This window comes from Acartia tonsa, chromosome 12 (genome assembly GCF_053477335.1).
Source record: "Acartia tonsa isolate MP-2025a chromosome 12, ASM5347733v1, whole genome shotgun sequence".
Taxonomy (NCBI): Eukaryota; Metazoa; Arthropoda; class Copepoda; order Calanoida; family Acartiidae; genus Acartia; species Acartia tonsa.
In genome coordinates, this window is record NC_137271.1 from 15081830 (window position 1) to 15108958 (window position 27129).

General features: G+C 34.8%; 2 protein-coding genes across 5 annotated transcripts in view; both read left to right on the forward strand.

The window, feature by feature from the left end:
- Window positions 1-16771, forward strand: part of LOC145333983 (transducin beta-like protein 3) — a 19615-nt gene extending 2844 nt beyond the window's left edge. Inside the window, exons 5-24 of the mRNA XM_080179253.1 lie at window positions 585-685; window positions 859-902; window positions 1387-1499; window positions 2246-2318; window positions 3108-3178; window positions 3664-3796; window positions 5390-5541; window positions 6120-6226; window positions 7916-8048; window positions 8810-8890; window positions 9526-9597; window positions 10126-10206; window positions 11128-11292; window positions 11786-11862; window positions 13178-13274; window positions 13738-13829; window positions 14176-14282; window positions 15024-15112; window positions 15611-15693; window positions 15998-16771. Coding sequence (XP_080035379.1) covers window positions 585-685; window positions 859-902; window positions 1387-1499; window positions 2246-2318; window positions 3108-3178; window positions 3664-3796; window positions 5390-5541; window positions 6120-6226; window positions 7916-8048; window positions 8810-8890; window positions 9526-9597; window positions 10126-10206; window positions 11128-11292; window positions 11786-11862; window positions 13178-13274; window positions 13738-13829; window positions 14176-14282; window positions 15024-15112; window positions 15611-15693; window positions 15998-16097 — 1971 coding nt within the window. The 3' untranslated portion in view covers window positions 16098-16771. The remainder of the gene's footprint in view (window positions 1-584; window positions 686-858; window positions 903-1386; window positions 1500-2245; window positions 2319-3107; window positions 3179-3663; window positions 3797-5389; window positions 5542-6119; window positions 6227-7915; window positions 8049-8809; window positions 8891-9525; window positions 9598-10125; window positions 10207-11127; window positions 11293-11785; window positions 11863-13177; window positions 13275-13737; window positions 13830-14175; window positions 14283-15023; window positions 15113-15610; window positions 15694-15997) is intronic.
- The window catches only part of Tbcc (Tubulin-binding cofactor C), a 20289-nt gene continuing 9923 nt past the window's right edge, over window positions 16764-27129 (forward strand). For 3 of the 4 annotated variants that reach the window (XR_013884663.1, XR_013884664.1, XM_080179257.1), the window contains exons 1-9: window positions 16764-16853; window positions 17584-17663; window positions 18383-18457; window positions 18942-19017; window positions 19940-20025; window positions 20476-20556; window positions 21348-21454; window positions 21873-21952; window positions 23963-24020. Coding sequence is in view for 2 of the 4 variants with exons in the window: in XM_080179257.1 (XP_080035383.1) it covers window positions 16817-16853; window positions 17584-17663; window positions 18383-18457; window positions 18942-19017; window positions 19940-20025; window positions 20476-20556; window positions 21348-21454; window positions 21873-21952; window positions 23963-24020 (680 nt within the window). In the remaining 2 variants the exon portion in view is untranslated. Of the gene's footprint in view, window positions 16854-17583; window positions 17664-18382; window positions 18458-18941; window positions 19018-19939; window positions 20026-20475; window positions 20557-20783; window positions 20802-21347; window positions 21455-21872; window positions 21953-23962; window positions 24021-27129 lie in introns of all 4 variants that reach the window. The other variant, XM_080179258.1, reaches the window with a different exon arrangement.

Consider the following 27129-nt stretch of genomic DNA (forward strand, 5'->3'; position numbering starts at 1 on the left):
TCGGACAAGCCATGAAATTATGGACAAGTATAAATACAAAATGGCATTTTCGAATATTTATTGTCCTAAGATCTAATATGACTTTTCTTTAAGTGGAGCTTTTCTATGATAAGGGTTCGTCCGTCCGTAACAGTTAGTTATTTTCGCTAATTTAGACATGTTAGAATTGTCCTATCGATTTCAAAATTTGCATGATTATTCCTTTATTAGTTAGGTACAATTAGCGTAGCAGCTCTATTTACCAGAATGTGAGTACGTCCATTTAAAACATGTTGATTTTTAACCTTTTTAAAAACAAATTTTTATGTGATATGATTATCCTATTAATCTGATTTTTGGAATACGGACTCCTTTTACAACAAGTTACAATGTTATAAGCGAAGTATCTCTATAATCAAGTCCTAAAACAGTATCCTGTAATCAAGCAGTTTTGCAACCCTCTAATTCGTTTGTCCTACTCCTACCTTCTTAGAGCTTCGCTTACATGGATGTTAAATTAAGTTCTAGTATAACTTTTGGAAGCAATTTTAAGAATTTAGCAGCCTTCCAACCTAAATCTAACCTACATAAACCTATCCATTTAGATACACCTTCTGGAAGGCAGCAAGCTACTAGCCACTGGAGGTACAGATGGAACTGTGAAAATTTGGGATCTAGAGCATAAATATTATACACATAATTTCAAGTAAGTTGACTTCTATTCATTAAAACGAATGAGAAAACGTGCCTTTCAAACATTGGGTACCAGTATAATTTACAGTTCAATGTATCTTTATAAAGACTAAGAACCGGGGGAATTACAAAAAATTAATGAAGCAAAACTAACAACATTTTAAAACACATTTTACTTGTTTTCAGGGCTGGTTCCGGAGTGTGTTCAATCATTGAATTTCATCCTACTAAGGAATTACATTGTTAAAAAGATCTACAATTTTTTTCATTTTTTACAAGTTTGGTGTAAAATTAATGGACAACTCTTAATCAATATCGAATATTTGGATTAACAAACATTTTATATTTGGACTCTAATTATTTTTAACCAAGATTTCAGGGATGCGGAGCCGTTTGATTTTGCTGCGGCTCCGGCCCCGCCTCTAAAAATAACGGCTCCGGGTCCAGCTCCAGCTTCGGTTCCTAAATATGCTGAACTGAATGAGTTGTCTATTTTAGGGAAGCTTCTCATAGCTCCCATGATTGTTTTTTTTTATTTTATTTTTAGATTGAGGTTTTGGGATTGTTTAATGCTGTTTTTCTTTTTACCCTACCCCTTGGAGTACAACGCCTCTAGATGCTAGAGGCGCTGCCGCTATTAGGATATAATACAAAATAAATATTTCTGAATACTGATAAGGCATTTTTACTGAAACAATGTAACTCTGTACGAGCAGTTCCTTGTTTTTGGCGGATTTATGATGGGTCAGCTGTTCTGTTGGGATATGAAGACCTCCAGCCAGCTGTATAAACTTGATGGACATTTTAATGGTGTCACTGGAATAAAGGTGTGCACTTAATTTAAAATTGCATTAGTCATTTATCGCATTGATTGATTGATTGATTAGCCATAGTCTCTTAGGGTTTGGACCTAAGTAGTCATGGAGTAGGCTGAGACACTTTTGTATAGCCACTAGGGCTCTCAAGCTCCACGTTTAAGCACATTATGACTTGACCCGCTATCTCTTGAGAGCTACTCATAATTACCGCACCCTCGAAGAGTATGGCAGGTGTCCCAAATTAAGTCACCGTAATGAATCGCTCACCGCAGAGGAGCTTTGGATAAGGGTAGTATTGATATTATGTACGTGACTATTAAGTATCCAAACTTACTCAACAATCCCCTTCTTACACAACCAGGGGAAGTTGCGTGAATGTATTCAATTAAGATATTCGAGTTGCCACATGGGGACTAGAGAACTCGAACTCTTATCACCGTAACTCAGTGCGTTATCACTGAGCTTCGACGCCCCTTTCATTTATCGCATCGTATTATAGACAGCTTTCCGCGGATATTAAAATAAAAAATTATAAGATTAAAACCAGTTTTGTTAGCCTCGAGAGACCAAAGGCCCGGACTGACAAAACTGGTAGGTATTAATTTTATGGTTTTTATTTTAATATTCGTGGATGTTTCAACCACTAATTGTAGCTAACAGAAGGGGTAATTTTGTGTATAATCATTGGGGATGTTCGTCAATTTATTGGCCATTGTCTTATCCCTTTAGATCCCTGCATAATGATCCTTGTTAAGGTGTTGGCAGAGAAGGATGAGTTGATCAGCGCAGGACGTGATAAAGTTGTCATCATCTGGAATCTTAAGAACGGTAACAATTTTATAATTAATTAGCGGCTACGCCCCCTAGAGGCCTCTAGTGGTACTTGAGGAGGGGGGGGGGGGGTTGAATTTTTAATTTAATAACCCAATTTTAATTCAGATTTAAATAAGATGGTAAAGGAGAGACAGACATCCTGTTACTTTATTATAAGGATAAGGTTGGCAATAACATTATCATTGAGGTCATTAAAAGAATTAAAATTTTCCAGTTACCACGTAGTTTTTAAAATAAAAAGACTTAAAAACTATAGGTACCTGGTCTTGCTATTTGTTACCATACGAATTACTGAATGTTACTTGAAATTCTTGTAACTAATGCTGAAAAAAGTTTTCTAAAGTGATAACTTTTATAACAGGAGTAGTTGCGTGATTGCATGTATTGCGTCTGAGAAATTTGATTCAACATATTGAGATTTGAACTCTTACTACCGTAACTAAGCTATCACTTAGCCACAATGCGGTCTAACTGGTCAAATGCACATAATGGTAGAACATCCCTTTATATACAGAGAGTGAGAGAGAGAGAGGGGACAGTGGGGTGTTATTACACTATTCCCCAAAGTTTTAAAATAAAGTTTTTATTCGTTGGTGTAACGACTTTTATGAATATTGATTGGTTGATTCATTTAGTTGAGTGTTCAAATTTTTCAACAACCACAAGTTTTAATCTACAGAAGGGGTAATTTTGTGTATCTTCATTGGAAATGTACATTAATTTATCGGCCATGACTTATCCCTTTAGATCCGTGCTTTTTACATATGATTTATATATCTTTAGGAGAAAAGTTGAAAACTATACCAGCAAGTGGTGCCGTTGAGGGTCTTTATGGTTCAAAACAGGACATGCAGGTACTATTCTTATTTTAAACTGATATTCCTAAAGGCTGTTTCTAGTACCTAGGTAATGAACTAAATGTTCTTTTTTACAGAATCTCTAAGTAACCAACCTCCTCCCTTTAGTCTCACGGAAAAACATATTCTCATTGTGCTTTTCATTCATGTATTTATTATTACTTACACTAGATTATGATACACACAACATCCCTTGCAAGTTAGTAACTATTAAGTAGCTGCGCCACTATGAATAAAATAAACACTGTGGCTTCAAAACTGATTAATATCCTCTGGATATGAACCAGTTCTAAGCCATACTGAAAAATCACGGATCGTATTATAGCCAGCTTCTACTAATATATACAATGTACAATCATAAGACTAAAACCAGTTTTGTTAGACCGTGTCTTGGGCATCTCGGGTCAAACAAAACTGGTTTTAATCTTATGATTGTAAATTGTTTTGTTCTCCTAAAGCTCTTTATATTACGACTTTTCCAGGTTGTGTTGGCCGTGGAGGACAAGCTGATCCACTGGGACCTGGCCGTGCCCAAGCAGATCAAAGTTTTGAATCTCGGCTCCGTCATCACTAAGCTTCAGAGTGATGGTGATGTTATCCATTGTGCCACTGTTGGTGAGACTTTAGTTTGTTTTTGTGGGTGGGGGGGGGGGGGGGGGTATTGAATAGACAAAATATATCTAGAAAATCCATCTGACCCCATTTTTCGACAAAACTTTAAAAAGAATATTTAGCAGACAAAAACCATTGTTTTTTTGTTATATACGTGATGTATTCAAGATTTTTAACTATATAATTTTTAGAAAGTTAACTTTTTATAATGCTTCACATTATACGAGGAAAGAAAGGGATAGTTCTACAAAGTGTATTTAAAGAGTTAAGGTACTTAGAGTAGTGAACTTTTATATGTCTTAGTAGAATTTATTAGGCATTGGATAGATATGATTATATGTTAAAGAATTTTTAACATTGACCAGACCAAACTTTTTTTATTTGACAATATCTAAAAAAGTTAAAGTGATTTGCCACATAAATTACATGAGAATGGTCTATTTTTTTCCAAATATGTATAGCCAAAACACCAATATCAGAGAATCTTTTTTCACATATTTCACAAGAGTTATAAAAAAATTGAACAGGGGTTCCCCTTGGGACAAGTAACTTAAAACACATAAAAAATAACGTCCGGTTCATTATAGGACAGGTTTTCTATAGATTCTTTTTAAAAAATAAAGAAAACCGTCCGGTTTACTTACAATATACACATTATCTCACGCGGAAATACCAACTAACCATACAACATATAAATACAGTGTGTTTTTTTTATGAGAACTGTTTTGAAAGCAATTTTACCCCACTTATAGTTATCAGAATTTAATGATTAATGGCTTATTTTCTTCGTTTTTTAAAGCAATTACCTAATAGAACAACAAAAAATATTTCAGTTTTTATTTAAAAAGTACAGTAAAATCTAAAATTAAAAATTTAGGTGTCAACATCTAAAAATGGTTTTAGCGCATTTTTCTTATGCTCAAATAATCAACCTTTTGCAAGAATGGCTGCTAAACACTTCAAAGTTGAGATATAGAGCTAAAAATGTATACAGATACTATTAGGGACAATGTACTAGAACATATCAAAGTTTGAAGGTCTTATCTCAACCAGGGAGGGAGTACTGGCCCCCCAAAGTCGACTACAGAAAATCCATTTTTTTAAAATAGAAAAAACTTACCTACAGTTCACTATTTTTTTTTAAATGCACTTCGTGAAACTATCCCTTTTACACGAAATAATATACCAAAGAAAAGCTTTACCTATACTAAGAAATATGACAATTTATAGCTGGCTTACGTATCTCAAATTTAAAAAATACCAGGTCTAGGATGTACCTTTACTATTCTCCTATTCGCTGATTCAGACAATATGTCTCTTGGTTATCTCTATTAATAAATGATAGAATTCTTGAGGTCACCCTTTCTACTACACAAGTTACAACCTTTTCCACCTTTTTCTTATTTTAAATATTGGTTGAAAAGTTTGGTCACAACTAGTTTGTGAAAAAATCAATCAGAATTTATAAAAGTACCCAAAGTTTTTGAGCCAAGGAATAATATAATGTGATTTTAAAACTTTGGGTACCAGTGTGATTTATAGTTTAATATCTCCTCCCTTCCCTGGATTTCATATAATATTCCTTAATATTTTTAGATCAAAACCTTGTGAGTGTTTCTGGAGAGAAGCTGAAGCATCTGAACACAGTTGTGGGAAACAATGATGAAATCTTGTGTCTCACATTCATCGGCCAGGATAACTCACATCTGCTAGTGGGTTGTAACTCAACTGCGCTTAGACTTTATAAGGTAGTAATATTTATCAGGGTTCTAAAGGGATAAAACGATGTCCGATAAATTGATGTACATCCCCTATGATGATACTTAAAATAGCCCCTTCTTCATATTAAAATTAGTGGTTCAAACGTTTGAACACTTAAATAAATGAAGGAACCAATCAAAATTCACTGAAGTCCCCAAATTTGTTAATTCAACGAATAAGTTAACGTTATTATGTATAAAACTTTGGGGACTAGTGTAATAAACGGCAAATAAATAAAAGGATCTCGCTAACCACTGAACCGATATGGTTCTCTTTTGCAGGGCCGGGTAGCTTCTCATAGGTTTTGGGAAGGGTACCAACCCCCACCCCCCAAGAGAAATCGCAAAAAAAACTAGAAATATAACTAACCCCATCTAGCTATAAAAAATAGTTTTGATAAACAGCTGATCTTAACATACATTAAAAAAAAAACAGTTTCATCCCCTAGAGGCATCTAGAAATATATTTATTTGATTAATGCCTCCAGGGGCTTAATGCCAGATAAGTCCCAAGGCACTATAAGGCCAGATATTGCAGACAGCCAACTAAAATTGACATTGTTTAGGTTGAAGATTACAGTTGTAAGCTTGTTTATGGTCACACAGATACAGTAATGTGCATGTCTGCCTGTGCCTCAGACAAAACTTTAATTGCCACTGGTGGAAAGGATAGGTAACAATCAACAGCATTATAAACAGTTGTGTGTGCGAATGGGGCGTTTGTCCATATTTAGGTATGGAGACCGCTCTTCTATGAGTACTACTAAAACCTAATTTTAATGCAATACACATAGACATTCTCATCGTCGGTTCGTTTGTTTAGAATGCTTAACCCTCTATTCCCACAAGTATAATACGAATTTGGTTGAGCTGGTGGAAGCTCAACAAAAGACCCACGCGAGGTATTATGTTGCTTTAACCTAAGAATAAATGGTTGGTTTTGATATTCGATCAGAATTATATAAGCGTATTAAGTATTAAGGAAGGAAAATGTTTTTATAAAGTGTATTTATATTACAAGTGCATAAGTTAAGTATGAAAATATTTACAGGATAAGTGTTAAAATTATAAGTAGAGTAGGACAGAAATGTGCCCTAAGTCCCAAGCAGTGAATTGTGCTAAGTGTTAGGATTCTAACATAAGGCCTGAGCTCAACTCATGCTAAGTACTAAGGGGCCTAAATTTAAACTACAATGCATGCCAAACAACTAAGTCATTACCTTTTAAAGCCAGAAAGAGAAGTTGATGGTAGGAGAGTTAATAAATAACTGAATAAATTCAAGAGGTACATGCTATAACATTAGCTCTGGACCAGGATTTTAGTGTTTGTCTGTGCAATTAAATATCTGTGTGTTAATATGTGACGTAAATTAGGCATGGTTGTAGGCATACATACTTGTACTGGTTGTTTATATGATTACATTAACTATAAACATAATATCTTTAATAAACATATACTATTAGCAAATCACATACAGATTACCATGAATAGGCTAGCGTTACCCATATATGGTGTTATATAGGTAAAAATAGGCCTATGAATGCATAAATTGATACAAATAATGCCTTGGGCCTAGCTAAAGTAATTGTGTCTTGCCCCTGAGTGCTACTAGATAATTGCGGGGCACGCGTCAATCAAATATTCATAATATGCTCTATAAAGTGTTGACTTTATATCAAGCATAGATAGATAGTTGTGGATGCGAAGCATTTCTGTAAAAGTCTCATATGTACGTTCAAAGAATTTGAAAATTGAGGATCGCATCTCCACAGTTTTCCTCGGAAAGTAATGGCTCAGAACCGGTTTTGAATACAGCGGAAATTAATCGGGTTCTGAGCCATACAGAAAATTATTTGAATTTATTTTTATTTGGTAGTCAAAATCTTCTGGATTCAAAGCCATTTTATGACCATTTATTATATTTTAAAAAAGTAAAGCTCAGATATTATAAATTAGGTATCAAGAACTACTTGATAACTCTTAATAATTTGGACGATCTTATCTTACATTACTTCGATATAGAGTAGCTACGTTACTAGAAATAAAATCAGAACTTACATTGAGTAAAAGTTTATAACTTGGGTACTTGAAATAAGCAAAAACCATTTTTTTAGTTTAAATTATATCTTGTTATCTTGTAAATATGTATGTTAACTTACCTTTTTAGTTAGATTTGTCAATTAATTGGGGTGCCAGATCGATTACAAGATTTTTCAGTTTTCGTGATTTTTTAGACACTGCTCTGTTGTTCATTTTTTCCGGACGTCCATCGCTAATTATGGATGTTGTCATCCTTGTTTTATATGTCGTTGCCTGTATTATAATTTCAAATTGAAACTGATAATATTATTTTATTTTTAGAACTGTAAAAATCTGGAAATTAGATGATAAAGGATCTCTAAAGTGTTTGGTGACGGGGAGTGGACATTCAGACCCCATACAGGGGGTTACATTCCTTAATACTCTCAACAATAGAGTTATAACTGTAGCAAAGGTAGAGTAATCACAATACTTTTTAATACCTCAAGAAATTAGTCGATATCAATAACTTAAGGTCAAACACTTTGGTTGCACGATCCGTGTTTAACCGTCCTAACTGAGTATAGGATTAAATTATGCCTATTTGAGGGTCAAGGCCCTCAACTTACTCTTACTGGAAGCATGATAATGTAAGGTATTTATAACAGATCTATAGTATAGATGTATGTACAGACAACTACCTCCCTTAATTTTTCAAAGATCTCTTTCGTCTGCTTCTAAATAATTTTCTGCTACTTAGCTAAGTCAATATAAGCGATACCATTGGTTGATTTTCAATGACCCAATAGGAAGGTTGCACAAGACGATTGCGATTGGGGAGATACAGTTATTTCACCCTTTCTCCCTCTAGTGTTATTACTCTAATGTATTTAGTCTGAAGCTAAATTTCTCGAAAATTTTGTACTTTTTGGATATAACTTTTTAGATATTTTTGGGACGGGGTAAATATTAGAGATGGAGTGGATATTGGGCTGTTTATTACACTAGTCCCCAAATTCTTACAATTATGTTTTCTTATTCGTTGACTTCACAACTTTTGGGACTTTCATTGAAATTTGGTTGGTTTGTCCATTTAGTTGAGTGTCCAAACGATTCAACCACTAATTGTAATCTACCGAAGGTTTAATTTTGTGTATCATCATTGGGGATGTATATCAATTTATCGGCCATTGTCTTATCCCTTTAGATTCATACCTGAGTTAATATATATTTTAGGACACCACAGTGAAATCCTGGAATGTAGATTATGAAAAGGAACAAATGTCGAGTATCAGAACTGAAATTGGACACGAGAAGGTAAGAATCAGGGGCCGTGATCCAGCAAATTAATTCAATTTGAAATTGCTGAAATGTTTTAGAAGCGTAATGTTGACGTCACTTTTTTTTGTGTTGTAACTAAAAGGAAGTGGGTAAGAAGGCTACGGGGTAAAAGAAGTTAGTGGTTTATGGGGAAATTTTTAATTAGAATTGTTTGCCAGAATCCTTGTCTCTGGTTAGATCTAATAATTTTGATTTTGAAATTTACCGCCAACTTAGCTTTAAAAAATTATTGAAAGAGACAAAGGAGGTAATTTTAATATGTTGATCGATATTGAGACCATTTGTCGTATTAAATAATACTATCTTATCAATATTATTATCGTTCAAATTTTCTTTATTCTTTTATATGTTTCTTTTTATCTGAAGCTTAAGATTTCAATAACTACTGAACTCAACTGAAGGATATCTTCTTTTTGGAGAAGCTTTACTTAGGTTTAGGCTATTTTGTTTTGAGATTTATTTATAGGAAGGATTCTAGGCTATTTTTATGCCCATTATATACCCCTTTAAATACAGATCCCCTAGATACTAGGTGCGCAACTGGTAATCATCTTTATAAAATGTAAGCCTGTTAATAATGCCTTGTTTTCTAAATTGTTTTTATTTTCCAGGAAATAAATTGTTGTTGTGTATCGCCTGGGGATGAAATGATAGCAACTGGAAGCCAAGATAAACTTTGTAAGGTATATATTTTCTAACTTATCTGGCTATTTTGTAGATATTTTAAGTATCTATATCTATCTTCATAGCCAAGACAAACTGTGTTAGGTAGAAATTTTCTATAGGTATTATCTGTCTAGCTAGCTGTCTTAGGTATCTATATTTATTTAGAAAATATTACTCTTTGTTTATAGCCAAGATAAATTTGGTAAGGTAGATATTTTCATTCCCTATGTATACTATCCAAGTATACTATAGAGCTAACTATTCAAGTAATTTTTCATCTTTAAAAAGAAATTATGGCTATTTTGTCCCATTAGTATCCAATGGACGGGTATATGTATAATGTATATTGGATAACAATGAAGGACAACTATTTTGCCAATGACTTTTTTGCAATTTCATTTATACCTAGCTTTGTAATAGGTATTTAAATATATTACATTTAGTCCTAATAAGGATTTTTTTTATAACTGTCATAGAGTTAAACAAAGTTTTTGTTATGTTACCCCGTTAATTGATTGTTTTAATTGATATTATTTTCATATTAGTTATGGGACAAAGATTTGAACTTGATAAGTGCTTTGAGAGGTCACAAGAGAGGAATCTGGTGTGCACAGTTCAGTCCCCAGGTAATTATCTATCTGTCTATCTATTTATCTATCTATCTGGTATGCACAGTTCAGTCCCCAGGTAATTATCTATCTGTCTATCTATCTATCTGGTGTGCACAGTTCAGTCCCCAGGTAATTATCTATCTATCTATCTATTTGGTGTGCACAGTTCAGTCCCCAGGTAATTACATATCTATCTATCTGGTGTGCTCAGTTCAGTCCCCAGGTAATTATCTATCTATCTATCTATCTGGTGTGCACAGTATTGTCCCCAGGTAATTATCTATCTATCTATCTATCTGGTGTGCACAGTATTGTCCCCAGGTAATTATCTATCTATCTTACTATCTATCTGGTGTGCTCAGTTCAGTCCCACTCCCCAGGTAACAATACATCTATCTATGTTATCCAAATACAAAAGTAACAGGATGGTTGTCCGTACCAAAGAATCTCGCTATCCGCGAAACTGATAAGGTTTCCTTTACAATGAAACTTCACTTAGGTCCAGAAAAGGAACAATTCTTGGGGAGGGTACCACCACCCTACCAAGTAAAGTGAGTGGTCTTCTTCCCTCCTCACCACCACAACCCACACTTACCTCAAGTGCCCCTAGAAGGATTTCTTTTAATCCATCTCTTATTGAAATGTTTTTCTGCTTATTGCAATTTTCCATCTATCCATACATACATCTCTTAGGTGTATCATATGTCTATCTATTCAATTATCATTTTATTTTCTTCTCTTCATCATTCTGTGTGTATCTTACTTTTGGAAGGTTGTATTATATTCGGAACAGGGTGGTTCCACAGAGTTAGGGCCCCCAGAAGAAAAATTTCAATCAATTAAAAATTTAGAAAGGGGGGGTTTCATGGCTTGCCATGCATTTTGAGTGATTTCACAGTTCGGTCCGTTTGTCTATCTATTAATACCTGTATATAGGACCAACTGCTGGCGACTGGAAGTGCGGACGCTGTGATAAAGATCTGGAACCTGGGTGACTACGCGTGTGTTAAACAGCTGGAGGGCCAGGAGTGCTCTGTCCTATCCCTGTCCTGGATCAGTGGTCATCAGATTGTTTCCAGCGGCTCAGACGGTCTTATTAAGGTAAAGCAAAAGGATAGTTGAATGAAGTGCATATAACAAGTTTGATTGCAAGCATAAGTTAAAAATGTGCTATCTAACAAATATAATTTTGTATTACAATAAATAGCAATCAATTAGGCACCACCAAAATAGTCTTCATGCTTTTTTTTGTGAAAAAGTTGCATATATCCAAAAGAAATTATCTTTAAGTCTTGGTATTTTTAAAACTACCTGGTTAAAAATTGAAATTCTTTTAGATATATGTACTATAGATGTAGTTAAAACTATTGAACTGAGAAAAATATGCAGTTCACTAAATTCAAGTTTGAATGCATTTAATGAAACTACCCCTTAAGATTATATCCATTATGGCTCCGAATCCGATTCATATCCGTTTAAAACCCAACTAAAACACAAAAAATAAGTTGTTATAATAAGGCAGGAAAATATAATTTGCAGAATTTTAATACATGGAATTTTTACCTTTATCTTTATTCTTTAATTCTTGTTTTAGGTTTGGTGGGTAACCAAGCAAGAAGCATTAACTACACTAGACTCTCATACAGATAAAGTTTGGTCATTGGTTACCAGGTAATTATCCATATGATATATCTAATTTTTTACATCTATCTATCTATCTATGCATCTATCTTTCAATTGAAGGGTTGAGAATGGTGAGCTAGTGGTAGTGAGTGGCTCCGCTGCCGGTGAACTTATCTATCTATCTATCTATCTATTCATCTATCTATCTATCTATCTATCTATCTATCCATATATCTATCCATCTATCTATCTATCTATCTATCTATCTATACATCTATCTATACATCTATCTATCCATCTAACTATCCATCCATCTATCCATCCATCTATATATCCATCTATCTGTCTATACAAGGGTTGAGGATGGTGAGCTAGAGATTGCTCGTGGCTCCGCTGCCGGTGATCTTATCTATCTATCTATATATATAATATATATATATGTATATCTATCCATCTATCTATCTTTCTATTGAAGGGTTGAGAAAGGTGAGCTAGATATCTAGCCATCTATCTACCTATCTATACATATATCTATACAGCTATCTATCCATCTATCTATTTATCTATCCTAACTATGCATCTATCTAACTATTGAAGGGTTGAAAATGGTAAGCTAGAGATTGCTAGAGGCTCCGCTGCCGGTGAACTTATCTATTTATACATATTACATATATATATCCATCTATCTATCTATTGAAGAGTTGAGGATGTTGAGCTAGAGATTGCTAGTGGCTCCGCTGCGGGTACTTATCTATCTATCTATACATACATATATCTATCCATCTATCTACCTATCTATCTATTGAAGGGTTGAGGATGGTGAGCTAGAGATTGCTAGTGGCTCCGCAGCCGGTTATCAGTTATCTATCTATCTATCTATCTATCTTACTATCTATTGAAGGGTTGAGGATGGTGAGCTAGAGATTGCCAGCGGCTCCGCTGCCGGTGATCTTATTTATTTATCTACATAATTCTACCTATCTATCTATCCATCTATCTATCCATCCATCTATCTATCTTTCTATTGAAAGGTTGAAAATGGTGAGCTAGAGATTGCCAGTGGCTCCGCTGCGGGTAAACTTATCTATATATCTATCTATCGAAGGGTTGAAAATGGTGAGCTAGAGATTGCTAGTGGCTCCGCTGCGGGTAAACTTATCTATATATCTATCTATCTAAGGGTTAAAAATGGTGAGCTAGAGATTGCTAGTGGCTCCGCTGCCGGTGATCTTATCTATCTATTTATTCTAACTATGCATCTATCTATTTATTGAAGGGTTGGGGATGGTGAGCTAGAGATTGCAAGTTGCTCCGCTGTGGGTGAACTTATCTATCTATACATATATCTATCTATCTATTGAAGGGTTGAGGATGGTGAGCTAGAGATTGCTAGTGGCTCTGCAGCCGGTGAACTTATTTTCTGGAAGGATGTCACTGACCTCACCAAAGCTAAAAAGCAGGTAAATTATACATATTTTAGGCACTATGGTTGTTTGTTCTTCTGTCAACAATGATATCTCTAAAACGGCAGGATTATTCAAATGGAAGTTATGTATATACGCTTCAACCCCCAGCACTTCTATCATTTCTAATAGCGAAGTCACTGTATTATGTACTTTGTTTTTACGTTCGTCAGTCAATCAGTTCGTAACGCTATGGGAAGATTATGTTCTATCGGCTGCTATTGAAGATTATGATAGCTGAAATTTAAGTGAAGATTCCTATGGCATATGGGCATCTAGTCTATACATTGTTTCTGTCTGTCGGTAATTCTTCAAAAGACATAAACCTTATTTTTATGGGGCATCTTTTTTCTCTATTTCTTTGTTTGTTATGAACATCTGCTTATAATTTCGTTTGTACATTCTATATTTTTCGAGCTTCTCTTCTTTTGGATGTTGTCATTCTTGATTTTTGTTACAGGAAGAGATAGACAATTTAACGCTGGGACAACAGAAACTTGCAAATTTGATAGCTGCTAAACTGTACTCTGAAGCCTTGAAAACCGCTTTGAGGTAATTTTTTGTTTCCAGTATGGCTTCGAAACCGAATAATATCCGCTGAAATGGAACGGGTTCTAAGTCATACTGAAAAATCTTGTATACCATCGTATTAAAAACTATCTCACTATTATTGAAATAAAAATTATAAAATTAATACCTGTTTTGTGAGCTGGGGCCTTCGGCATCTAGGGTGTAACAAAACTGGTTTTAATGTTATAATTTTTTTTTATTATCCGCCGAAAGCTGTCTATAATACGAGGCGATAAATAACTATTATTCTATTATCTTCTAAGTAAGTATGTTGATTTAAAAAGAAAGTTAGGTATGAGACTTCTACTGATTCATCAATTAATTACAGATTAAGCCAGCCCTTCACAGCCCTCAAGTTACTTAAGAAACTCTCATATGAAGAAGTTAATGATGCTGTCATGGATCTAAATATGGTGGAGATTGATCAGCTGCTAGGTAATATATTTAAGGCGGTTTCCCTTATAGTGTCTTGCGAACACAGAAAACTTCCCTTCCTTATTAAGTGCAGATGGTTTTGTTCCCCCCCCCCCCCCCCTCCCGCAGTTGTCAGCAACAAAGCATTAGTTTTGTCATTTTTTTTATTTAAATTATTTGGGATTACGAAAAACTAGGTATATAAAGCATTTCGTAATATCGCACAAACAAGCATACGTTTTAAAAAATTAATCCACTATTATAATGGTCACATGACATTTAACAAATATATTTCCATCTACTTGGTACCCACAGGGGGACAACTACTTTTTATTTTTCTGTGGCTTCGTCCCTAGCCTCTAGGAACTTTGCCCAAAGAGGTAATTAAATAACACTCATTCCAAAAAAATTGTGAGGGTAATTTTTATTTTGGGGTGAGTTGGGGGCGTCCCACGCCTTCAGAAAATAGCCTAAAACCACCACAGGACCAGTAGGTATATTCCCTGAAGAGTAGAATCCAATCGGTTCAGTGGTTACCGAGAACTTAAGGGATGGACGGACAGACATCATTCTACTTTGTATTGTAAATTTGGAAAATTGTTTCTAATACGATACGATTCAAAATTTATCAGTAAAGCTATGAACCGGTTCTAATCCAGCGGATATTTGCCGGTTTTAAAGCTACACTTGGAGAAAAAAAATACATTGGGGTAGTTCATCAATATATCGCCCATTGTCTTATCACTGGAAATTTTAATTTAGGTTACAGCGTGAAGTGGAACAGTAATTCTAAGCACAGCGAGGCGGCCCAAACTGTTCTTCATGTTATACTCACTAATTATGTTCCTGATGTAAGTATTTTGTTTATCTGATCATCCAATCCATAAGAAATATATTTACTCAAAGTATATTGAGATAATGTTTCTTACTAATATCGGGTATAGCTAGTTTTTTTTTTACTTTCGGGTTTAACAGTTAAGATTTTAATGTTTTTTTTTAAAGTTTTGAGATTTTAATGTGTTTCTTAAATATTCATAGGTAAAAAAAAGGAGAAAAAATTGTGTTTTTTTTCAACGTTTTAAAATACATTAATAAAACCTTCAAAATCAAAAACATTTTGAGAGAAAAATCAAAACATTTAATAATCTTAATGCTAATCTTATAGTGCTCCGTGTAAAAATTACTTTTTAAACCTTTTTTTAATAAAAAAAAACTAAATTCGGTTATTTTTAGATGACTTTTTCCCTTACTTTTTTATTATGTTATTGACGAGACTGGGACCTGAACTCATTACCTGTCTCCCCAAAAGACAACTAGCTGACAAGTGTTAACATTTACATATATTCCAGGAACTTATGAAGCTGTCAGGATGTCGTGGGTGGGTGGAGGGATTGTTGCCCTACACTGAGAAACATTTCTACAGATTATCCAGGTATTAAAGATCCCAACAAATACTTGGACTGTCTGTCTTTTATAACTGCAAGATTAAAACAAATACATTTTGTGGTCTTTCGGTGTTTGTGCATTTGAATTTTGATTGGTTGAATCATTAAGCTGAGTGTCCTAACGTTTCCACCACTAATTGTAATCTAAAGAAAGGAAAATTTTGTGTATCATCATTAAGGGAATTGAATCAATTTATGGGCCATTGTCTTTTCCCTGATATTTTATGTTTATTTCAGCTCAGCTACTATCCTTTTTATATTTGTAAATAACACCTTATTTTTAATTTTTAGGCTACAGATGAAATGTAAATTTTTGGTGTTCTTGCGAGCCAACATGAAATCCACTGGTATGCAAGTAGAGTATACATCTCAAGGAGAAGAAGAAGAGTAATAATCAGGGAGGGAGGGGACATTGGGCTGTTTATTACACTAGTCCCCAAAGTTTTATGATAACGTTTTGCTATTCCTTGGCTAAACAACTTTTACGAATTTTGATGGGTTGGTTTTTTAACTTGAGTGTCTAAATGTTTTAACTATTTATTGTAACCTACTTAAGGGGTACTTTTGTTTATCATCATTGGGGATGTAATTTAATTAAATTTATCGGCCATTGTCTTATCCCTTAGGATCCCTGAATAATAATAGTCAGATTGTTATTTCACTTTTTTTTATGTGATTTTAACAAATATGTAATTTTTTCTGTTTATAATGGGAATGAGTATGAACTAGAGCAAGCAATTTTGAGTATCTTCCAGCAGTTATGTTAATCTTTTTGTAATCCATTTTACTAGGTATAGTAAAAAGAATATAAAAAATGGGTTTTATCACGATTATGTTATAAAAAATTATAAATGTAAAAGGAGTTTTATATCACTGCGGAAGGTGCTAAACATTACTTACTCTCGTTCGTGCATAGTCCCCTTTAATCTATTTTCTAATCCCGCGGGATTAATACTTTAACGTAACCCTAACAAATTGAACTTCAAAATATTTCCCCCCTAAATTTTGTACCTTAAATCTATGGCTGTGATTTTTTTTTCATTGATTTTTGTTATTTCTTTCAGATTAAATATACCTATGTATTAATTGCTAAGGAAAAATCTATTAAAAATGAGTGCTATAGAAGTGGTGGATTCTGAACTTTCAGGTACATTGTTGTTTTTCTTCATATTTCTAAAGCTCTAAAATTTTTGTTTTGTGTAAAATGAAAAAGTAATTTCCTCCCCCTAACCCTTTTCTGTTATCCTGCTTGAACAAATATTAACATTTTTAAAGGGGGGAGGCGGATGTGCCACTTTTTGAAACCAAAAGTAAAAGTCAACAAAGGAACTCAACTAAAAAAGAGTTACAGGTCTGAGATTTTGCATGGCAGTTGCTTTATAGGGGTACAATATGGAACTGTGAAGAAACGGCGGTGCAACCGCCGAAAACCGCCGTTTTCCGCCGAATTTTTTTTGCCTTTTCTCGGCGGTTGTGCCGCCGTTTCTTCACAGTTCCATATTGTACCCCTATAAAGCAAATGCCATTCAAAATGTCAGACCTGTAACTCTTTTTTTTAGTTGAGTTCCTTTGACTTTTAGTTTTGGTTTCAAAAAGTGGCACATCCGCCTCCCCCCTTTTCAAGTTGTTACTTGACGACAAATCTACAGTCAAATGCGCTTATTGGGTCAAACTCATCCTAATTATAAACAAATGATCCTCTTTATTCAATAATGTGAATATAATTTACATGAAAATTTTTTTAAAGCTTTAATAATTCTATGTCATGCCATATGATATACCTACACACATGTTTAAGGTTTAAGTAAGCTTACAAAAACTGGACTTACTTAGCTGCTATTTAAGATAACCGTCTGATTGTATTTGTTTTTTTCTAGCTGAAATGGAGGCCAAGATGAAATACAAGTTTGCCAACATTGACAAAAGAAATGAAGTCAGAGCTGAAAATATTTCTAAGGTGAGTTGTAGATAGATAGATAGTTAAATAATATAGGCCTTCTCAGTATGGATTCGAAACCGATTAACATCTGTTAGATTAGAACCGGCGGTATTTAGTCATTCTGTAAAATCGTATAAAGTATCATATTACAGACAATTTTCCACGAATTTTTAAATGAAAAAACATAAAATTGAAACCAGTTTTGGTGGCCCGGGCCCCCCGGCCACTTGGGGGATAACAAAACTGGTTTCAATCTTATATTTTTTTTTAATGTCTGCAGAAATACGATGCGATAAATAACTAAAGTAAGAAATTCATAGTTTTTAGTAGCGAAGCTACTCTATAATTCGAAATATCTATCCATATGTCAGTGAGAATCAGTAGGTATTTAGTTCTTAAACTGACTTTGAATTATCATGCAATAGAATAAGTTTGATGTATTTTTAATTTTTTAATTTTTTTAATTTTTTTAATTTTTAAAATGTATAGAAAGTAGAACGATGTCTGTCCGTCCGTCTGAAGCTTAAGATCTCGGTTACCATTGAACTGATTAAATTCTACTCTTTAGGGAAAATACCTACGGGTCCGAGGAGGTTTTAAGCTATTTTCGAGGGGGGGGGGGGGGGCACCCCTAAACTCTTCCCAAACATAAAAAAATTCCTCCAATTTTTAGGCTGTTGGCGAAGCCGCTAGTAAGAATTCAAACTTTAAATGAAAAATTAAATCTAAATATTTAGGCCAGAGAAATGGAAGCGGTGAAAGGAGAAGAAAGAACTACAGATGTCGTCTTAGATTTTCATAAAAATTTACAGGTATCATAAATAGATTGACGGATTAACATGGGATTTATCTATAGTAAATAGATGGATAGATAAATAATGGTTAGATAGATAGAGAGATACACTAACATGGGATTTATCTATAGTGAATAGATATATATAAAACTGATGGATAGACATACAGATCCGTTTCTTGAACTGGAATAGTATAGATTGATTTTAAAAAAACACATTCAGATAGATTTACATGAATGGATTGGATATTAAAACTTTGATCTTTCACCAGATTTGCATCTTCTCTAATAATGTGAAACTGCACGTATAGCATCGTATTCCAGACAATTTCCCACAGATATTGAAATAAAAATCACAATGTTCATACTAATTTTGTTAGCCCGAACCTTTTGCCCCTCGGGGCTAACAAAACTGGTTTCAATCTTATAAATATTTATTTGATATCCGTGGAAAGCTGTCTATAATACGATGCGATAAATAACTAAAATATGCAACTTTCTAGGATCAAGTATCGAAATTACAGAAAGATTTAGAAAATGCAGAAACTGTGGACAAGGACTTGATTTCTGCCTATTTAGGTAGGTTTTACAATTCATTTAGATTATGCTGCTAAGCTATTCCATAAAGAATGGGGACAATGGGCTGTTTATTACACTAGTCCTCATGATGTATTAATATATTATCTATTCATTGTTACCTTGACTTTCTCGAGGCCTTTGATAGTCAGTGGCTGGTTCCTCTTGGTTATAAGTAAGGTTTTTTTTGTCTTAGCGAAGGATGTCGCTAACCGCTGAACCGATATGGTTTTCCTTTATAGTGAAGTTTCTTATAAGTCATGAGGTGGTTTTATGCTATTTTGTTTTATAGCAAAAGTCTGAGTATGGTTTTTGGCTAATTTTTGCCCTTCCATATGATATCGATTCGAATATAAAACCCCTATATGTTAAGCTAGTATTATATAAAGTAGTAAGGTTTTTTGTCTTTAGCTTAAAATTTCTATAACTACTGAACAGATCGGGTTCTCCAACTTATGGAAGCTTCTTATAGGTCCCTGGATGGTTAAGCTGTTTAATTCTTATATTTAAGTTTGGTTTAGGGCTATTTTCTGTACTCCTTCTAATACATTGATCCTAGATGCCAGAAATGCAGCCGCTAGTCTAAACAAGATAGCATTACTTATTAGCGCTAACTATGTATTGTACATAACATAATTGTCCTTGTATTCTAGATGAGACCCACTGTAAGCTGTTGGATGTTGGTAAATATGTGACAGATTCTGTTATGTTTCTATTTTAGATGAGACCCACCGTAAGCTGTTGGATGTTGGTAAATATGTGACAGATTCAGTCATGTTTCTATTTTAGATGAGACCCACCGTAAGCTGTTGGATGTTGGTAAATATGTGACAGATTCAGTCATGTTTCTATTTTAGATGAGACCCACCGTAAGCTGTTGGATGTTGGTAAATATGTGACAGATTCAGTCATGTTTCTATTTTAGATGAGACCCACCGTAAGCTGTTGGATGTTGGTAAATATGTGACAGATTCTGTTATGTTTCTACCAGCTTATGATGTCCAAAAAGCTCAGGAATAAACTAAAATTAATCCATAAAAAGAGAGGGTACATTGGGCTGTTTATTACACTAGTCCCCCAAAGTTTTAAAACGTTTTTTTTAGTCGTTGACTTAACAACTTTGGTGACTTTTACCAAATTTTGATTGGTTGGTTTAATAAGTTGAGTGTCCAAATGTTTCAACCATAAATTGTTGTAATTTTGTGTATTAACATTGGTGATGTACATCAATTTATCTGCCATTGTTTTATACCTTTAGATCCCTGAAATTAATCATTGATGGGTAGAGGGTTTTGCCAGGGGGGTGCTGGGATCAAACCTGAAAATTTTGACTCCCCCTTAACCTAAAATCTTGGGAGGTGTAGTATAGACCACAAGAGGGGTGTGATTTTAAAGTTACGGAGATTTATCCAACCCACTAAATATTGAACTGAACAGACTGTAAATTTAGCTTAATTGTCACAGGACACAGTCAGAGAGATGACAGCAAAATTTCATGACGCCCAAAACAGACTACAACCAAAGAAGAAGTTTGGTTTTAAGGTTTGGATAAATTAATGTAAAATAAATTATGATTAGGTAATAGATTTTATTCCCCCCCTCCTAAAAAAAATAAACCTAATAAGATTAAACTAAAAAAGCCTCGAATTGATTTTTTCCTATCTAAAATAAAAGATTTTTATAATTTAAAAAATATCTTTTACCCATTCTTTCTATCTATCTATCTTGCTACTTAAAGCATGTATCTATAATCTATCTATTTCTATTAGGGAGCCAGACAGAAGAAAGTTGTAGAAAAAACATGTAAAAATGTAACAGATAATAGTCATGTGGCACCAGCTAAACCTAAACCTGTTCATTCTATCTATCTATCTCCCCACTCTGAGCATGTATCTATCTATTTCTATTAGGGAGCCAGACAGAAGAAGGTTGTAGAGAAAGCATGTGAAGATGTAACAGATAATAGTCATGTGGAACCAGCTAAACCTAAACCTGTTCTTTCTATCTATCTATCTCCCCACTCTGAGCATGTATCTATCTATTTCTATTAGGGAGCCAGACAGAAGAAGGTTGTAGAGAAAGCATGTGAAGATGTAACAGATAATAGTCATGTGGAACCAGCTAAACCTAAACCTGTTCTTTCTATCTATCTATCTCCCCACTCTGAGCATGTATCTATCTATTTCTATTAGGGAGCCAGACAGAAGAAGGTTGTAGAGAAAGCATGTGAAGATGTAACAGATAATAGTCATGTGGCACCAGCTAAACCTAAACCTGTTCTTTCTATCTATCTATCTCCCCACTCTGAGCATGTATCTATCTATTTCTATTAGGGAGCCAGACAGAAGAAGGTTGTAGAGAAAGCATGTGAAGATGTAACAGATAACAGTCATGTGGCACCACCAGCTAAAGCTAAACCTGTATTCGATACAGGAGTAAGGTAATAATGGAAATATTATTACTTGGATGTTGCACCAGATTTACTTGTACTCTGATGTAGTGATGCTCGCAGCTGACTAAAATAATAAGAAACGTCCATTTCCTTTAAAAAAAAATTTCTTAATTAGCTTGGAATTGCTAGTTTTTACAACCCAATCTATATCAAGTTTTAAAGACAACGAATGCAAGAACTTATAAGACCCTCCTTCTCATCGTGTGCATATCCTTATATAAAAGTGACAGGATGTATGTCTGTTCCTAAAGATCTCACTAACCGCTGAACAATTGTGGTTCTCCTTTACAGTGAAGCTTCATATAGGCCCAGGGTAGGATTATTATTTTGAGGGAGGGAACCTTCACCCTCCTGAAAGCAAACGCCTCTGAAAAAAATGTTGAATTTATTTGAATTTTTATTTCAGTTTAAGAAATAAAACTGGTGAAGAATTAGAAATACTTGAGGATGTCACAAATGCTGCTGACGTCACTCTTTCTGATTTAGGTAAATCAACAGATCTTTAGATGGATTGATATTATGGCTCGGCGGCAGCCGCGCGACAGCTTCGACTAAGCCCCAAAGGGGACTATCCACAAACGAGAGCAAGTGATTCTAAATGTTTTTTGTTAAATATCCTAGGGTTCTGTGTAATATCATTATATCGATTTAAAAAATCAAGTTTTAAAATAACACGCCAAAACTTAATCAAATGCTGTGAAATACGAAAGTACACTAATAATAGTTATTTCTCGCATCGTATTATAAACGGCTTTCCGCGGATTTAGAAAGTACAATTATGAGATTAAAACTGGTTTTAATCTTATGATTGTACATATCTATATTCGTAGAAAGCTGGATATAATACGATGCTAGAAATAGTTTTTTTCGTATGGATGAGAACCGGTTCCTATCCACCGGATTCGAATGAATACGAGAATAGTTATTTCTCGCATCGTATTATAAACGGCTTTCCGCGGATATAGAATGTACAATTATAAGATTAAAACCAGTTTTTTAGCCCCGTGGTGCCGAAGGCACGGGCTAAAAAAACTGGTTTTAATCTTATGATTGTACATTTTTATATTCGTAGAAAGCTGGATATAATACGATGCTAGACATAGTTTTTTCGTATGGATGAGAACCGGTTGCTATCCACCGGATTCGAATGAATACGAGAAAACTGTTTATAATATTACAAGTTACAATTCCTTTATCTAAATTGACATTTTTAAAAGCGAAGCTTTTCTATAATTAGGGTCGGTCCGTCCGTCCGTACGTCCGTCCGAGATAGATAGCTTTTATTCGTTAATTTAGGCATGTTAGAATTGTCCTATCGATTTCAAACTTTGCATGATGATTCCTGTAGTAGTTAGGTACGATTTAGAAAGCGTAGCAACTCTATAATCATTACCAGAATGTCCGTACGTCCATTTTAAACATGTTGATTTTTCTACTTTTTAAACAACTAATTTTTATGTGAACTATTTATCCGTTTGATCTGATTTTTGGTATATTAATTCCTGAGACAACAAAGAACAATATTATAAGCGAAGCAACTCTATAATCAAGTCCTAAAAATGTAAGTATGTCCTTAAACATTATCCTATATCAAGCAGTTTTTCTGCTTTGACTCTTATACTTTTATATTCTGATTATTCAGTTCAGACACTATACAAGCGTTAATGTCCGTTTGTTCTACCGTTTCAGTGCTTCGCTTTTATGGATGTTGTCATCCTTGTTTAGTTAAAAACTACTTTTGTGTCACAGCAGTTTAACTCAACAAAACATTTGATGATGTATAGTCCAAAATTGCCCAGTGGTGAAACTAAATTTTTTAAATTGATATAATGATATTAAACAGAACCCTAATATATTCGCCAAAAAAAAACATTTAGAATCACTGTTGGAAGTTACTTAGAAGCACTTGCTCTCGTTCGTGGATAGTCCCCTTTAAACCTATTTTGAGCCTTTGAAATTTTTTATAGGAGCAATTGTCATTTATTTTGGCCAGATTAAGACTTCTAGCTGAACTTTAAAATAGTAAAAGGTTGAATTCCCGCGTGGCTGCTGAGCCCTGATTGATAGATAGTCAAGTTATTTAAAGAGAAGAATAGCTAATAGATATAAGATGATAAATTAGGTTGAAAAAAGATATATAAAGTAACTTACATAGAGTCGATAATACCTAAATGACTCGTATTGTCTCTTATTTTGCATAAAAAAATGGCAAAAAATGTTAATCTTAAAAATCTTAAGTTCAGACAATAGCTTATACTTTTTTTTAAGTAAAAAGATCCCTAACCGTTTGGCTTAAGATTTGAAACAAAAATTACCGTCAAATTAGAGTACGATATTTTATAGCCCTTAAGTCGTAGTAACTTTTGGGTTTTGTATAAAAGACAGCAGTTTAGTTTTCGTCCAATCTATGATTTTTTACGCTTTTAATCATCTGAAAAGACGGTATTATCTTTTAAAAAACTGTTAATGCTAAGTAACTAATCTTGCTAATTTTAGAAAATTGTAAAGTTGTGATATATGGTTCACCATCCACTCTTCATATGTCTAATATCAAGTAAGTTCAATTAAAGTAACAGAATAGAGGGGTATGCCCAACAGGGTGGGGACCCTGTCCATATTTTGTATTGGGTCTTTCAAATCAGCTGATAGCATCGGCAATATAAACAAAACCTAGTCCCTGCAAAACGACAGAAAGCCTTTTGTTAGCAAATGAAAAGGGTCTCCACCACTTGGGCCAGGTAGTTGTCTACTATATAGATTATACCTCCATACATATATATTGTTAGAGCAAAGCTTCCTTACAAATCGTTCTTAGCGGTCTGTCTTTAATAAGCAATGCAGTGTTCTGTTTTCTCTTTTTCAAACCTTTTGGTTTATTAATCGATTTACAATTTTCAGAAGACGGTAAATCCTTTTGTTTCTTTCAATCATTTCCTTGTGATTCTGCCCACCCATAGGCTTTAGATAACTAATCGATATATTATTTCGTGGATGTTGCACCAGATTTTCATGTATTCTGATAAAGTAATACTCGCAGCTGGCTAAAATAACGATACTGTGTCGGTATGTATTTCTTGTATTCCCCGGCAAGTTCGAACCCATTAATCCCTTTTTTCCTTACACCAGAATTCCCCAGAGAATGAGTGTGTTATGCGGCATTCCTAACTATCTCCGCGCGTGGCTTGTAAACAAACAAAAGAGACGCGCACTTTTCCTTTGATGATTCCCATGTGAGGAGCTACGTGAATGAAAATAATGTATTGCTTGAATATACATGCGCTCTGATACGTGGAAGATCTCAAATAAGCCTTCCTGCTTAGTTTGACATCATATGTGGTAAGAATTTATCTTTTAATTCTTGAAAATAAGCGTAGAATGGTACAATTTTATGAAGAAATTTAAATCATTAATTTTTCAGCAAATAGACCATTTAACTGCTAAGTTTTGATATACGAATATTTACTTTTATATTATTGATTATTTTATTCTAAAATTATCAATTTCTGATGCGATTTAATATGATTCGTGCCAATTTTAAGTTTTTTAGAAAATCCATATTTTTTATTAAATTAAAATCACGCAACCTCGATGTTACAAAATAATAACAATTAATTTTATGTAATTAATTCTTATATTTTTGTTTTAGACTTACTGTTTTCATGGTAATAAATACACATTCGTAAACTTCACTATGTTGGTCATTCGGAGGGCTTCGAGATAAGATTTCGAGAACGGCTAGGCATTGCGTTCCGAAACAATGAAAACAAGACAGAACAGATGCAGCTAAGAAGAATCTGTGAAGTTTTGTGAATGTGTTGGTTGTGATACCTTACCACACATTATTATAGTCATAATCAGTACAGTTAACTTTAGTGAAAATCATGGGTCCTAAAAAGAATAAAGGTGAACAATTGGGAAAGCAGCTGCGTCCAGCCGTTGAGGCCCTAACCAGTGAGCTAAGTAGAGTGATGAAGTTGGTCAGTGATACTTCAGAACTTGACGTTAGACATCTCACTAAGGAGTCAATCCTTGTCCATGACAAGTTCGAGACATTTGACAGCATCATGGTCGGTTTTAGCAAGCTTGGGTTGAGAATCCAAGAGCTTGATGAGTTTAGTGACATTTATTCTGATATAGTTACTGTGCAAAAAGACTATAGTGCTTTGAAAGATGCTCTTGATGCTATAGAAGAGCTTAGTGACATTCAAAGTGTTGTTGATTTAGTTGGTGATAATTTGCCTAACCATCAGGCTGAACTATATGATCGATGCTTGAAGATTGTGAAAGTTATTAAAGGGTCATATTTTCCCTTACCCGATCCAATTATAAACACTTTGTCTGCTTTGATGAAACAATTGGCTGAGGTTAAGCTTGAACCTATGAAGCCACCCACGACGACGGCGGGTGCCTCGACAGCACCGCCATTTGTGTCACCGTTTGGCACATCACAGTTCGCCACCGGTTCTATGTTCACGCCAGGATATATGAATCGTGTTGATGAACGTCTTCTCCCCTCCTTCGACGGCCAGGAAGCATCCTACGTAAGTTTCAAGGACAATTTTAAAAAGCTTACTGTAGGACAGGACCCGTCGTACTTGCAGTTATTGTTGAGCAGTGAGAAAGTCTGTAAAAATAAAGAGCTGAGACTCCAATTAACTCAGATTCAATCGCATGAATCTCAGTGGGCTTACCTTGACTCACGTTTCAAGTCTAAGACACGTCAGATGCTCTGCCTTTTCAACCAATGGGAGAAAAAGTCTAAGCCGTCGGACTCCAACCAGATTGTGACTGTGTTAGCAGAGTTCGGTGGTGCAGTTAGCCAGCTGGAGCAGCTGACTAAAGATGATGAAGATGATGAAGTTACCACAAGCCAGTGGTTGACCGTGATCCTTCTGGAGATGTTATCCAAGAAGTTACCTCGAGATTTTCAAGATAAGCTTAATGTGGCATTGGGCTCAATGGACGTCCCAAATGTGCCAAAGTTGATGCAGATTATCGAGGAGCAGAGGGGCGCTATTTTAATGCGGTGCTCGACTGATATGGACACCCCCTCTAAGAAGAAGGGTAATCCTGCGGCAGCAGCTACAGCCGTAGGTAAACCTGGGTCTCCAGCAAAGACCAAGAAGAAACAGCCTTGCCCGTCGGAAGGTTGCAGTTCTGAACACTTGTTGTTTAAGTGTTCTAAGTTTAGGGATCTGTCTGTTCCTGAACGTAAAAACTTTATCAAGAAAATCGGCGCCTGTTTGCTTTGCTTGCAAAAGGGACACAGGGTTGCTGATTGCCCTAAGGCCGATAGACTTGGCAGCTGTACCATAGACAGCTGCAACCAGCCTCATAATAGTTTATTACATGAGTCTGTTGCTGGTGGACAAGTTGCGGCAGTTTATGAATCACAATTGTTCAGCAAGAACAATTATATGCTGATGTTGCAGCAGTTACCAGCTGTGGCGGCTGACAATCGCCAAGTCACCGTCAATGCAATGTGGGATAGTGGAGCAAATCTCACATTGATTTCTAGAAGTATCGCCAAGAAGTTAGAGTTGCCATCAACTGGTCGCACAGCTACTATTTCTTTGGCAGATGGAAAGAGCCAAGCATGTCCTACAGTTAAAATCTGCTTGGTTGACCGCAACCGGAATTGCCATATTCTGGAGGCGGCGGTA